The sequence below is a fragment of the Scyliorhinus canicula genome, chromosome 12 (genome assembly GCF_902713615.1).
Source record: "Scyliorhinus canicula chromosome 12, sScyCan1.1, whole genome shotgun sequence".
NCBI classification, from domain to species: Eukaryota; Metazoa; Chordata; class Chondrichthyes; order Carcharhiniformes; family Scyliorhinidae; genus Scyliorhinus; species Scyliorhinus canicula.
In genome coordinates, this window is record NC_052157.1 from 154,274,182 (window position 1) to 154,289,218 (window position 15,037).

Genomic DNA, 15,037 nt, shown 5'->3' on the forward strand with positions numbered 1-15,037 from the left:
TTCCTCCTACATGCCGCCACTGGAAGTCTCCCACAACTCTGTTAACAAGGGAATAAGGTTGGATAGAGAGAAATATGGCAGAAAAAGCAGAGCCATTATAGATGCCAGGGATTTCTTTACTAACATCATAATATGAACCAAATCTTCGAGTCAGTCTTAAACTTAGATGTAAGTTTTCTTTTATTTATTCCAAGGACAGCATTTCTTCCCCATCCCTTAATTGGTCTTGAAAAGGTGGTGCTTCTTGACTCCCCAAAGTCCATGTGGTGTAGATACACCCACGGTGATGTTTTAACCCAGCAACAGTGAAGGAACAACGATATAGTTTCAAGTCAGATTGGCGCGTGACTTCTTCGTAGGGAGGTTTCTTGTGGTGGTGTTCTCATGCATCTGCTGCCTCTGTTCACGGTAGCAGAGGTAACAGATTTAGAGAGTGCTGAGGAAGGAACTTTGGCGAGTTTTGCAGTAGATGGGCAAACTGCTGCCACTCGGTATCAGTAGCAGAGAGTGAGTGTTTAAGGTGGCGGATGGGGCACTGGTCAAGTGTGCTGCTCTGTCCTGGATGGTGTGGAACGACTTGAGTAGCTAACGACACAATAGCTACATTTCACTGTTATGATCACAAATACTGAGCTTACTCTGACCTCTAGACATCCCTTTCAATTTGGTCAAATAACCACCGGGGGGGAGGGGGGGGGGGGGGGGGGGGAAGAGAGAAAGAAGCAGTCATGAAAACTGAGCTTTTCCCACCGCGAGCAAGAACCAATGCAGTCAAGAGTATATTAACCACTCTTCAGGAGACCCTGGAATGTTATCCCCAAACCGTTCCACCCCTAACCTGCCCTTTAAGATGCTCCTTAAAATTTAGCGCTTTGACTCGGCTTTGGTCATCAGTCCCGTAAGCGCCTCAAGTGGCTGCGTGCCAAATTTTGCTTGCGACCCTCCAGACACCCACCCATGACCCAGCCACGGCGTTCCCCAGCGGGGGAAGAAGAGCCCAACGGCTGCAACCGGCTTTCAGAATGCCGGCCATTGTTAGCACTGCTGCCTCGCAGCACTGAGGACCCGGGTTCGATCCCGGCTCTGGGTCATTGACTGTGTGGCGTTTGCACATTCTACCAGTGTCGGCATGGGTCTCACCCCCACAAACCAAAAAGATGTGCCGGGTAGGTGGATTGCCCACGCTGAATTGCCCCCAATTGGAAAAAAATTGGATACCTCTTTTAAAAATGGCAACCATCCCGTGCCAGCGTGCCTCAGCAGTGCGCAGACCTGGAGCCCAGCAAAACAGAAGGCCGCCTCCTGACGTCAGCACACTGACCCAGGAACAGATTACTTTTTTAAAAATCAATGGGAGTCTTCTCTCCAGAAGCGGCGATAGAGAGCAGTGCCGCTGTGAGCTCCAGGGCCTCTGATGAACAACCCATTGAGAAGAAGATGAAATCGGGAAGAAAGCAGAATACAGATGATTTCTTGAGGTATGGCTTTGTTAATTGTGCCAATGCAAATCAGGATGCAAAGCCCATGTGTATTATATGAGGGACGCACTGGCAAATGAAAGATTAAAACCCTCAAAAAACTTCACAGGCAATTGAAGAATAAGCATGGAAAGTTCGGGGACAAAGACTTTTTCAAAGGATGCAGCGAGAACCTAAATCACCAGCTGACATCCTTAACAGAAATGTAAGATTGAATGACAAAGCAGGTGAGAATGTGAGGACTGAGCAGGTTCACCTGCTACATTAAGGCAAGTGAAAATGATGGGTTGGCTGGCGTGGGCCACGAAGGATGGTAAAAATGGATCCCGGGCAAAAAAAAGTTTTAAAAACACTGCTATAAAGTATTTTGTTACCTATAGAGTGCTTTGGGACACCCTAAGATCATGAAGGGTACTGTATGAATGCAAGTCTTTCTCTTGCACACCACCACAGGAAGTAGTTGAGGCTAAGACATTGAATACATTCAAGAGGCGGCTAGATATGGCACTTGAGACGAATGTGATCAAAGGTTGTGGGGAGAAAGCAGCATTAGGCTATCGAGTTGGATGATCAGCCATGGCCATGAGTGGCTCAGCAGGCTCGAAGGGCCGAATGGCCTCCTCCTGCTCCTACCTTCTATGTAACCACTGTCCCACCGTGCCACCCTAGTAAATGCGATATTCAGCGGCAAGCTAAGGAAGCCAGTGTGCATCAAAATTGGAAGTGTAGAAGACAAGGTAAATAAACTCTTTGATTTATTCGTTCATGGGATGTGGGCATCAGTGGCAAGGTCAACATTTGCTGCCCACCTCCAACTGCCCTCGAGCCGAGTGGCCCGCGAGGCCATTCCAGAGGGCAGTCAGGAGTCGGCCACATTGGGTCTGGAGTCACACGTGGGCCAGACCGGGTTAAGACGGCAGATTTCCCTTCCAAACAACATTAATGAACACAATGGGCTTTTACAACAATCAACACTGGTTTCATGGCCACCGTTACGGAGATGAACTTTCAGTTCCAGATTTTAATGGATTGAATTGAAATGTCTCCAGCTGGTGGGCTTTAAACCTATGTCTTCAGAGCATTAGTTTGGGCCCGTGGATTACTTATCTAGCGATATTACCACTACGCCACTGACTCTCCCAGTGGGGTGGATGGTGACACGACATAGAATCTACACCACAGACACAGGTCATTCAGTCCAACAGGCCTGTGCCAAGGTTTATGCTCCATGTAAACCCCCTGTAACTCGACACTGTCTCACTCCCCTTTATTTAGTTACCTAGCTTCCTCTGAAAAACATCAGTGTTATTTGCCCAAACCACTCCGCATGGGAATGAGTTCCACGTGCTAAGCATTCATAGAACTTACAGTGCAGGAGGCCATTCGGCCCATCGAGTCTGCACCGGCGCTCGGAAAGAGCACCCCACTTAAGCCCACATCGCCACCCTATCCCCGTAACCCAATCTAACCTTTTTTGGACACAAAGGCACAATTTTGCATGGCCAATCCACCTAAGCTGCACATCTTTGGACTGTGGGAGGAAACTGGGGCACCCGGACAAAACCCACACAGCGAATGTGCAGACTCCGCACAGTCACCCAAGCCGGAAACCTGGGACCCTGGAGCTGTGAAGCAACAGTGTGAACCACTGTGCTACTGTGCCGCCCACTCTCTGGGTAAAAAAAGTTTATCCTGAGTTGATTGAAGTTGTTAGTGACTGTTTATTATTTATTAAAATACTGTATCGCAATCCAGTAAGGCGGTGCTTATTTTGACACCTCGTGTATGTACAAAGACTTCTGTCTGATTATTACAATGGGATATTGGGGCACTCGCATAACAGAATGACCACACATCCTTTGTGTGTGTGTGGCATGTGACGCTCTGTGTCCCATACAACGAAAAAGACTGGTTTATTCAGGCACTCCAAAGTGACACCAGTCCTTCACTGAAAGACGCAAGTTTCCTGTGGTCACGGACATCCCGCTGAACATGGTCGGCAAAGGTGCATTCCAGGAAATAAAACCAGGATCTCTTGGGAACGGTTCTGCGGCATCACCACCTCCAGCTGTAAAACAGAGGACACATCATGCTGCTCAGTGCAAGATCTGGTTGTAATATATATTGACAAACAACTTAAATGTTGCCCCAGTTTGGGTCTTTTGATGCCCCAGGATGTCCCCCACTAAAGAGGTCAATGCACAAACTGCCCCCAAAGTGTCATCGGTCAGTGCTACCTTACACCAGGTACTGTTTAAAAGGAAAGTATGCGCAGTTAGCTTTGACCTTTATATCTACTGATCTTCCCCCATATGGCGGCAATCAATTGCTTTCACATACTGTGCTGCTGTGCACTCAAAAATCGAAAACAATGCAATGATTTTCCCCGCTCGGTCCCCTCGTCAAAATCCTAATCTCTCAGCCCACTCTCATCTCTTTCACTATTATTTTGTTGCCACATTAACTTCAAACAGACTTGAACAGTGAAATTACTTGCTCAATCCCAGAGGGCATGGTAGCACAGTGGTTAGCACTGTTGCTTCACAGCGCCAGGGTCCCAGGTTTGATTCCCGGCTTGTCTGTGCGGAGTCTGCACGTTCTCCCCGTAACGGCGTGGGTTTCCTCCGGGTCCTCCGGTTTCCTCCCACAAGTTCTGAAAGACGTGCTGTTAGTTGTATTTTTGGACATTCTGAGTTCTCCCTCTGTGTACCCGAACAGGAGTGTGGCGACTAGGGGCTTTTCACAGTAACAATTTCACTTTTCACAATAATAAAGATTATTAGTTGCAGATGACATGATTGGACTATAATTTAAATCAACATGAGTGGCATGCAAGAGAAAATCTCATAATTCCAACTTTGTTATCAAACTTCTGGAAACTGGCCGTCAATGGACAGGAAAAAGTTTGTTTTGCTGCACCATATGTTATGGCCAATTGCTTGGCTTAACAGAACATTGACAAATAGAGGAGAGATCAGGTTACATACAACAAATTGTGGTTTTGTGTGGGGGGATTTTCACAGTAACTTCATGACAGTGTTAATGTAAGCCTTCTTGTGACACTAATAAAGATTATTATTATATGGACCATTCCACACAGACTTCCTGGTTAAGGAGGCAAGTTGGGCACTCAGTTATGGGAGATTTCCTCACCCCATTAGAATTTTAACTCACATTTTTCTGGACTATGAACTTCACTGGTTTGTTTTGAAATATGTTTTGATTGCCCAATTAGGATTGTGCACCCAATAATAACTATTTAAAAGAAAAGTATTTAAGATGCTGTAATTCTGAAACAAAAATTAGAAAGGGCTGGGAACAGTCAGCTGGTCAGGTAACTTCAATCATGGGAAAGAGAGAGAAAGAGACACACAGAGAGATGACAGAAAGGTGGGGAGAGAGAGAGAGAGAGAGAGAGAGAGAGAGAGAGAAAAAAAAAGTGGAGAGAGAGAGAGAAAAGTGGAGAGAGAGAGAGAGAGAGAGAAAAGTGGAGAGAGAGAGAGAGAGAGAGAGAAAAGTGGAGAGAGAGAGAGAGAGAGAGAAAAGTGGAGAGAGAGAGAGAGAGAGAGAAAAGTGGAGAGAGAGAGAGAGAGAAAAGTGGAGAGAGAGAGAGAGAGAGAGAGAAAAGTGGAGAGAGAGAGAGAGAGAAAAGTGGAGAGAGAGAGAGAGAGAGAAAAGTGGAGAGAGAGAGAGAGAGAGAGAAAAGTGGAGAGAGAGAGAGAGAGAAAAGTGGAGAGAGAGAGAGAGAGAGAAAAGTGGAGAGAGAGAGAGAGAAAAGTGGAGAGAGAGAGAGAAAAGTGGAGAGAGAGAGAAAAGTGGAGAGAGAAAAGTGGAGAGAGAGAGAGAAAAAAGTGGAGAGAGAGAGAGAAAAAAGTGGAGAGAGAGAGAAAAAAGTGGAGAGAGAGAGAGAAAAGTGGAGAGAGAGAGAAAAGTGGATGAGTGTGTGGTGAGAGGAGAGAGAGGATAGGTAGGTGGAAGGAGATCAGTAGAGGGGAGGGAATCGGTGAGGAGAGAGAGGTGGATGGAGGAGAGAAGAGGAAGAGTGTGGAGAGAGAGAGAGAGAGGTGGAGAGAGAGAGAGACAGAAAAGTGGAGAGAGGTGGAGAGAGAAAAGTGGAGAGCGAGAAAGGCGGAGAAAGAGAGAGAGAGAGAGAGAGAGAGAGAGAGGTGAAGACAATGGAGAGAGAGAGGAGAGGGAGGGAGAGAGTTGGAGAGAGGGAGAGTGAGGTGGATGAGAGAGAGAGGTGGAAGGAGAGAGAGGTGGAGACGAGGAGAAAGGTGAAGAGAAGAGAGAGAGAGAAAGGTGGAGATGAGAGAGATGAGAGGAGTAGAGATGACGAGAGAGAGAAAGGTGGGAGAGAGAGAGAGAAAGGTTGGGAGAGAGAGAGAGAGAGAGAGGGAGAGAGAGAGCGAGAGAGAGAGAGGGGGAAAAGGAGAGAAAGAGGAAGACAGAGAGGAAGAAAAGTGAGAGAGAAAAGGAGAGAAAGAGAGAAGAGCGAGCAAAAAGGGAAGAACAAAAGAGGCAAGGCCAAGAGCAGGATTTAAGCTGCCCGATCTGCAGTGTTCCCATAATAACAATTTAGAAATAATTTTTAGCCCTTTATGTCATTGCTGAGATTAAGGAGATTTCTGAAAAAGTCAGAGTGTGACATCAGTGCCGTTACAAATTTAAATAAAGTAGTTTTTGAAAAGTTTGGAGAAAGTTTAGCTCAAGCTCCAGTCCCCCTAACTTTCTCATTCCAACAAGCACACAGTGGATCAATTCCATCTCCTTTCCCTACTTACATTCTCAGAACTTTGTCTTTTCCACCACTTGCGACTCTTTGTCCATCAGGACTCCAATCGACAGCGTAGACCTGAAAGTATAGAACGGAAACATTTTTATATTCTGACCCCAGTGGTTATTGTCCAGACTCTCAACCATCAGCCAACTGGCTGCAGTTTGCCTGGTACATCACAAATGGCTCTGGCATGCATCAAACTGGCATAGAATGGACTGACGGAATCTCTGGAAATTTATATATAATAGTTTTTGAAAACAAACTGATAAGAGATCCTCCAATTCACTCAGGGAGTAAGGTAAATTCACCATAGCCCCAGATGACCATAGGCTGCTTTGGCCTTTGAGGGAGGAGAGCTGACTGCTGGTGATTTAACCTGAGGGTCACAACACCTCAGGAGAGGGGAGAGATTGAGAAGACTTCGCGAATAACGTCAGCCGGTACGGGAATCGAACCCGCGCTGCTGGCCTCGCTCTGTCTGCATCACGAGTCGGCCAACTGAGCTAAACTGGTCCCATAGAACAGGAGAGCTCAGATGACATTTCAATCACAAGTACAAAGACTGAACAGTTTACGGTCTTTCTAAATGAGAATGACAGTGTAGTGGTCATCTTTGGGCCGACTGTGTGTCAAAGGCTCACGCCACTCGAGGGCTCCGGCTCAGAGTACCTTCAATTATTTCACCGAAGGGCAGAGGGTGGAAAACTGCATCTCGACACGTGGTCGTTTCATAGAAAACCTTCCATTTATTTCGTCTATCATTTGCTCATAGAATCCCTACAGTGCAGGAGGCCGTTCGGCCCATCGAGTCTGCACCGACCTTGGGAAGAGCCCACACCCCCGCCCTATCCCCTGCACATCTTTGGGAGGAAACCGGGGCTCCCGGAGGAAACCCATGCAGACATGGGAAGAACGCGTAAACTCCACACAGTCACCCGAGGCCGGAATTGAACCCGGGTCCCTGGTGCTGGGAGATTGCAGTGCTAGCCACTGTGCCTCCCTCTCCTTGCCCCAGTGTTCATTTCCCATCCCATCAATGTCATTGTGCCCCATCTCTGAAATTAAACCCTTGCATCCTTTGAAAATACTCCTGGGATGTGGTCGTGGCTGGCTGGCTAGACCAGCATTTGTTGCTTTGAGAAGGTGGTGGTGAGGTGCCTTCTTGAACTGTTGCAGTCCATGTGGTGTAGGTACACCCACAGTGCTGATAGGGAAGGAATTCCCAGCTTTTAACCCAGCGACAGTGAAGGAACGGTGATATAGTTCCAAGTCGGGATGGCGAGTGACTTGGAAGGGAACCTCCAGGTGGTGGCGTTCCCAAGTGTCTGTTGCCCTCGTCTTTCTGGAAGGCAGAGATTGTGGGTTTGGAAAGAGCTGCGGATGGAAGGTTGGTGAATCACTGCAGTGCACTGATGATGGGAGGGTATGGATGGGATAGCGATCATCCCCCGGCCTAGGAAAACTTCCTGAGGTGCAGGAGCCATTGCCAAACAAGTTTTCATTCCCAGTCACCGAAGGAGATATCAGGACAGATGACCGAAAATGTGGAGAAAGAACAGGTTTTAAGGAGCATCTTAAAGGAAGTGAGAGTTAAGTCATAGAGGTTCAGGGAGAGAATTCCAGAGTTTAGGGCCTAAAGTGGCCACCGATTGTGGGTACGCAGGAGGCCCGGACTGGGCCAGTCGCTATTAAATCCAACAAGGAATTCAGAAGGTACATTTTTCTTAACTCGGAAAGTGTTAAGAACTTTCTACTGGAAGGAATGGTGGAAGCGAGTTGCATAGATGCACTTCAGGGGAAGCTGGATAAGTGCAAGACTGAGAAAGGAACACGATACGTTGCTCGGACGAGCTGATGGAAGGTATATTTTTCATTCATTCACAGGATGTGGGCATCGCTGGCTAGGCCAACATCTATTGCCCATCCCTAATTGCCCTTGAGAAGGTGGTGGTGAGCTGCCTTCTTGAACTGCTGCAGTCCCTGAGGTATAGGTACAGCCACAGTGCTGTTATAAGGAGGGAATTCCAGGATCTTGTCCCGGCGACAGTGAAGGAACGGCGATATATTTCCAAGTCAGGATGGTGTGTGTTAACCTGGAGGGGGATGGTGGTTGTTCCCATGTATCTGTTCATATGGGACATAAACAGAGGCAGAGGCCAGTTGAACCGTTTATTATTATTATTAACCATAGGCTACGTAATACGGAGCTTCCATGGTTAAGTTAATGGAAGGTCAGGTTCCACAAACCCAACAATCAACGTCCATTCCAATTTTTAAACCCATTAAACATAGACATAAGTCTATAATAGTCAAAGCTATTTCTTCCTTTTCATAGAATTTGCAGTGCAGAAGGAGGCTAATCGGCCCATCTAGTCTGCACCAATCCTTGGAAAGAGCACCCAACCCAAGCCCACACCTCCACCCTTATCCCTGTAACCCAGTAACCCCACTCCACCTTTTTGTTTGGACACCAAGGGCAATTTAGCATGGCCAATCCACCTAACCTGCACATCTTTGGACTGCAGGAGGAAACCGGAGCACCCGGAGGAAACCCACGCAGACACGGGGAGAACGTGCAGGCTCCTCACAGACAGTGACCCAGCGGGGAATCCAACCTGGGACCCTGGCGCTGTGAAGCCGCAGTGCTAACCACTGTACTACCGTGCTGCCCACTTTAAATTTCAGTTTAACGGGAAGCACATTTTCTGTTCAGGGAAGATGCCTCACCTCGTCAGCATGACCAGGAAGGTCAACAGACAACTTCCGGGTCTTCACATCCCACACCTTCAACGTGCTGTCACTGCTACCACTCGCCAGCAGCCTACTGTCCGCTGACCACGCAATCTGGTACACCGCCGACACGTGACCTCGGAGGGACGCCAGGTATCTACGAACAAACAGAAGGCCCAAGTCACTCGGCTTGATTTAAATCAAATGGGAAAGTGCTAGCCTGGATAACTGGACAACCAACCATTTCAAACAACTGCTTCCTGGATCAACACAAGAACTTGCATTTATATAACTTCTTCGACACTTCCCAAGGTGCTTCGCAAGAGCCATTACCGAACAAAATTCAACATCGAGCCACAGAAGGAAACATGACAAGGCGGCTGCAAGCTTGGTCACAGCGATCGGTTTTAAGGGGTGTCTTATAAAGGAGGTGAGACAGGCCAAGAGGTTTAGGGAGCAAATTCTGGAGCTTAAGGCCTCAAGCAGCTGGAGGCAGGGCTGACAATGGTGAAGTGGCGAAAATCAGTGATGCAAAAGTGGCCAGAATTGGAAGCATGCAGAGACAGTGTAGAGCTGTTGAGCTAACTACAGAGTAGAACTCTCTCAATTCTTCCCGTCAATCTCAGTAGACCCGCACTATGGAGTGAACAGGGCCCTTACAACTGGAGTCCTTACAAGTCAACATGACCTCTGGAAGTAAGTCTGTGTTGAGGGAAGAGCAGTTTTGAACTCTGGACCGACAGACAGTAAGCATGGATCCGTATCTGAATCGGCACCCGAGGGCTGAAGCAATTCTGCACCAACCCAACCCAACCAATCCAACCCTCCCCCATTGCTTCTTTGTGGAACTTTGCTGTGCACAATTTGGCTGTCACCATTCCTACATTGTGACTACACTTCACGATGTTTTTTTACTTCGCTGCGAAGCGCGGTGTGACAGCCCGCGGTCGCGAAAGGCGTTATACAAATGCAAACCCTTATTTTAGGAAAGCAAGTTGGGAAGCTTACTTGCCAGTCCTGCCATCCCAAAGCTTCACTGATTTGTCAAAGGAGGCGCTGGCAATGAGCCGAGTGTCGGGGGAGAAACAGACTTCATTTATAAGAGCTTGGTGGCCCGTCAATCGCGCCAGGGGTTTCTTATCCTCCGCGGGCATCCACAGGAAAAGGGTGAAGTCATCCGACCCCGAAACCAGCCTCTCCTGCCCCTGACCCTAGAGAGAGAGAGAAAGAAGAGGATCAGTTTGGTGACAGGGACATCAATAACATAGGCTCCTGTTATGGGCCAGGGTTTAGAAAACTCCAAAGTATATCATGGAGTTTACCTGACCTACAATTGTTTATTTATTTTGGTTATGATGAGTACACGGATCTGCCTTTCAGGTGTTATTCAACAGAGGCATTAAGCACTTTTAATCAAAAACAAAGTTTATTCTATGAACTCAGTTAATATTTCTATAAACACACACAGTAAGCATTTTTATCAACTACAAATATAAATACCTCACACAGCTACAGTTCTCTATATATATATAAAACCCTTAATAACTTCCCTTACAACTGTTTCAATTTGATGACTACATCCAATAAACCAGAAAAACCCTTTTTACCAAAACAGTAGGTTTGAATTCTTTCCAGAAAGCAGTTATCACTTTTAAATTATCAAGTAAATACACCCCATCAGAATACAAACCAAATTTATGCAAAGATAGCAGTGATGAACACTGTGCTCACTTCTCTGCAGCCCTTCATTTCTCGGCTTTACAAAAATGTCTCAATGCTTATTTTTCTGGGATGATCCCACGCTTTCTTCCTTCAAACTCCAGCCAGCACGCTCGCTCAATCTGTCCATGTCCTTTTGCACCACTCCGATCCCATCGACACAACTCATCGTGCCTCTGTCCATCGTGTCTCAGCCACCTTGGGCATACATACATCCTCCAGCCAGGTCACTGATGTCATGCGGTCACGAGGGCACAACACGAGGCCCTTTGGCCCACTTAGTCCATGCCGGCTCTCAGCAGAGCATCCCAATCAGTCCTGTGTTCCCGCCCTATCTCTGCACCCTCCGTCAGGCCATTATCCTCAAGTACCCGACAAAATTCCTGTCGCCAGTTAGCACCGCTGCCTCACGGCGCCGAGGCCCGGGTTCAATCCCGGACCCGGGTCACTGTCCGTGTGGAGTTAGCACACATTCTCCGTGTCTGCGTGGGTCTCGCCCCCACAACCCAAAGATGTGCAGGGTAGGTGGATTGGCCACGCTAATCGACTCCACCTCCGCCACCCTCGTAAGCAGCCAGCCCCAAGTCATTACCACCCGCTATGTAAAGTATGTGCATTGATGGAGATGGTGGAGAGCAGAAGCCCCATTACAGATGCCTGGGAAACATCAGGGTACATTCCCTTTAAGCCCGCACCCTTGCTTCCGGCCTCCCGGCCAATTACCAACCCATGTCCCAAGGTTGCCTCCAATCCCTTTCACTTTGGCTGAGAACCTCTTGCCCGTAACCTTATCAAATGCAAATTAAACATCAGGCCACCTGCAGCAGGTCTTAGCAATCAATAGCTTTGAACTTGTATTCTGCTCCCTTACCCTGGTTTGCTCATATCTCTGCAAAGCCTTTTGCTTCAGCTCCTCCACTGCAAAATAAACCATTAGGAGAAAATGAGAAGGGGAGAGTCCAGTAGTTTCATCAACAGACCTTTTACCAGGCTGCCGGCCACACACTGAGCAACACGCAGCTTCTCGAATTAATTGAAATACATGTTAACTGTGCTAACATGCAAGAAACAGACCTTAATTTGCACTGTTTCCCAGTTCCCTGCATGACGTGACAAAGCTGGGCTATATTTAGAACATGCTGTGAAGCGGGGGAGGGGGAAAAAGAGATGCCTGCTTCTTATATATGTCAATGCTGGTTCAGCAACAACAACTTGCATTCATCTGGCATCCGTAACCCAGTAACCCCACTTAACCTTTTTGTTTTGGACACTAAGGGGAATTTAGCATGGCCAATCCACCTAACCCGCACACCTTTGGACTGTGGGAGGAAACCCACGCACATACGGGGAGAACATGCAGACTCCGCACAGACGGTGACCCTTGCCGGGAATCGAACCTGGGACCCTGGAGCTGTGAAGCAACTGTGCTAACCACTATGCTACCATGCTGCCCCCCCCAGATGTTAGTAAGGAGGGTCGACAGAGCTGGATCGATGCCGGGCGATCCGGCTTCATTCCTTTTTTGTATTTCCGTAGCGGTTGAATACAACGGAGTGGCTTGCTCGGCCATTTCAGAGGGTATTGAGTCAACTACATTGCTGTGGGTCTGGAGTCACAGGTAGGCCAGACCAGGTAAGGATGGCAGATTTCCTTCCCGCAAAGACATTAGCGAACCAGATGGGTTTTTACGACATTGGTAAAGACAATATCCAAAGAGACTTGGGGGTTCGGGTGCATAGTTCGTTAAAATGCCTCGAACGAGTGCAGAAAATAATCAAAGAGGCTCATGGAACGCTTGCCTTTATGCCTGGAGGACTGGAGTGTAAAGACGCAGAATTTAGGCTGCAGCCATACAAAACCCACGTTAGACCCCACTTGGGAGTCACTGTGAGCAGTTATGGGCACCACACCTCAGGAAGGATACTTTGGCCTTGGGAGAGTGCGCAACATAGATTTACAAAAATGACACCTGGATTACAGCAGTTAAATTATGAGGAGAGATTACACAAATTAGGCCTGTATTTGCAAGAATTTAGAAGGTTAAGGGGCGATTGATCGAAGTATTTCAGATATTAGCAGGGAAAGGCAGGGTAGATAAAGATAAACTATTTCCATTGATTGGAGATTCTAAGTCCAGAGGGCACAGTCGGAAAATTAGGGTTCAAGTGCTCAGGGGAGATGTTCGGAGGAACCTCTTCACTCAAAGGGTGGTAGAGGTTTGGAACCAACAGCAGCTGAAGTTAGAACCGTTGTTAATTGCAAATCTGCGAGAGCTAGATTTTTGAAAAATCTAAGGGCCATGGACCAAAGGCAGACATATAGAGTTAGGCCATAGATCAGCCATGATCTCATTGAATGGCAGAACAGGCCCGAGGGGCTGAATGGCCTACTTCCTGACATACTCAGGAGGTTGAAGGTTCCATTCTTGGACCATATAAATTAGGTCGTACTAAATTTCCAGCAACCTTTATTTCTCTACATTTCAAATCCTAAGCAGTCATTTTACTGAGATGTGTTCATGTTGGGAGTTCAAGGTTCAGATGGCAATTCTGAAGGGCACTTTGGATTACTCAGCCTAGCAACCAAGCACATTGAGACGGCAGTTTAGCTTAGTAAATCTCAGGCCCCCACCCCCACCCCCCAGGTCGGCGACTGACCGGCTTGTCCTTTAACGTCTTAGAGAGAGATGAGGAGGTGTGGACATAAAACTAAATCCCTCCGTGTGGAATGGACGGGAGTGAGCAAAAGGAGGAGCTTACATTTTGGGATAAATCTGAAGACAAAAATTGGTTGAGAAAACGTGGTAAGGAAAGGCTGCGCGTTTACCCACAAGAATCATTCCTGTCCCGGGCAACGATTGTGGCTTCAGCGGGTTCGAAAGCCCCAGTCCGCAGTACGTAGTCCGTGCTGAGTGCCATTGTATTTACCCAGTGAGCGTGACCCTGGAGTGTTCTACACATGACTCCCTGAAAATAGACCATACAAACAGTTACCAAACTGGCCTCAGTATGTTTCACATGGAAACAAAAAAGAATAATAATTACCAAGACCTTAATATACAGTGCAGAACATTCGCAAGGTCAGGCACGTGTAATCTGCAATACATTATGTACAGAAACACAGTCTGTACACAAACCTTTTTCCTTAAACCATTTCAACACGCAACACTGATCCGCAAATTCAAAACTGGTAACCCACACAAAGGTGGAGCGTTTTGAGAATGGTCTTGAATGGCAGTAAAAGAATCCAGGTTGTTGCCAATGGCAATGTATCGATGTACGTTCACCTCCAGAGTAAACGGGCTGGGGGCAGCGCGGTGGCAGGCGTTGCTGCCTCGCGGTGCCGAGGTCGCGGGTTCAGTCCCGGCTCTGGGACGCTGTCCATGTGGAATTTGCACGTTCGCCCCCACAACCCAAAAAAACAAAAAAGATGTGTAGGGTGGGTGGATTGGCCACGCTGGATTGCCCCTTAATTGGAGAAAATGGATTGGGTACACTAAATTTATATTTAAAAAAGAGCGAATGCACTCGCATCAACACACTGACCTAAGGCTTATTGACAGGGTGGACACTGTAGCCACTTACAGGAACAAAGATAAAAGACAGTAAGCAGAAAAGGCTTTATCCAGAGAGCTGTGAGAACGTGGAACTTTGAGGCAAATGTAATTTTTTCTTTATGATGTAGGCGTCACTGGCAAGTCCAGCATGTGTTACCCATCCCGAATTGAACTCAGTGTCTTGCCCGGCCATTTCAGAGGGGCAATCAACCACATTGCGGTGGATCTGGAGTCACATGTAGGCCAGACCGGGTAAGGATGGCAGATTTCCTTCCCGAACGGACATTAGTGAACCCGAGGAGTTTTTAAACCACAATCGCCACGACCTAGACTAGCTTTCAACTCCAGATTTATTCATTGGATTTAACTTTCACCGGCTCCCCTGGTGGAGCCTGGGGGCTCTGGATTACTAGACCAGTGACAGTACAGCGGTGCCATCCTCGTCCCCAATCATAAATGCATTTCAGGAGAAAGTAGAGAAAGACATGAAGGGGAGAGGGGTAGAAGGATATGCTGATAGGGTGAGATGAAGTAGGGTGGGAGGAGACTTGTGTGGGGCATGAACACCCAGCACAGAGCAGCTGGGCTGAATGGCCCTGGTTCTGTGCTGTAACTAACTCCATGTAAAAACCGACTGCCAGACAATAAGGTCCCAGTATTTCCGTATTTCCTCTCACTTTCCTTGAAATGTTGAATTTCACACATTAAAATGGACACCCCCCCCCCTTTCAAAGTCTGATTCTGTCACTTGCAGTGGCTTCCTGCTACACCTCA

At 47.5% G+C, this 15,037-nt stretch overlaps 1 protein-coding gene across 2 annotated transcripts in view; it reads right to left on the bottom strand.

Annotated features, from left to right (window-relative positions):
• Positions 1 to 3,179: 3,179 nt before the first annotated feature.
• The window catches only part of nle1 (notchless homolog 1 (Drosophila)), a 46,126-nt gene continuing 34,268 nt past the window's right edge, over positions 3,180 to 15,037 (bottom strand). For both annotated transcript variants that reach the window (XM_038814597.1, XM_038814598.1), the window contains 6 exons: positions 13,538 to 13,673; positions 11,579 to 11,625; positions 9,997 to 10,199; positions 8,986 to 9,145; positions 6,263 to 6,333; positions 3,180 to 3,546 (listed from right to left, as the gene is read on the bottom strand). In XM_038814597.1, the coding sequence (XP_038670525.1) occupies positions 3,534 to 3,546; positions 6,263 to 6,333; positions 8,986 to 9,145; positions 9,997 to 10,199; positions 11,579 to 11,625; positions 13,538 to 13,673 (630 nt within the window). In that variant the 3' untranslated portion in view covers positions 3,180 to 3,533. The remainder of the gene's footprint in view (positions 3,547 to 6,262; positions 6,334 to 8,985; positions 9,146 to 9,996; positions 10,200 to 11,578; positions 11,626 to 13,537; positions 13,674 to 15,037) is intronic.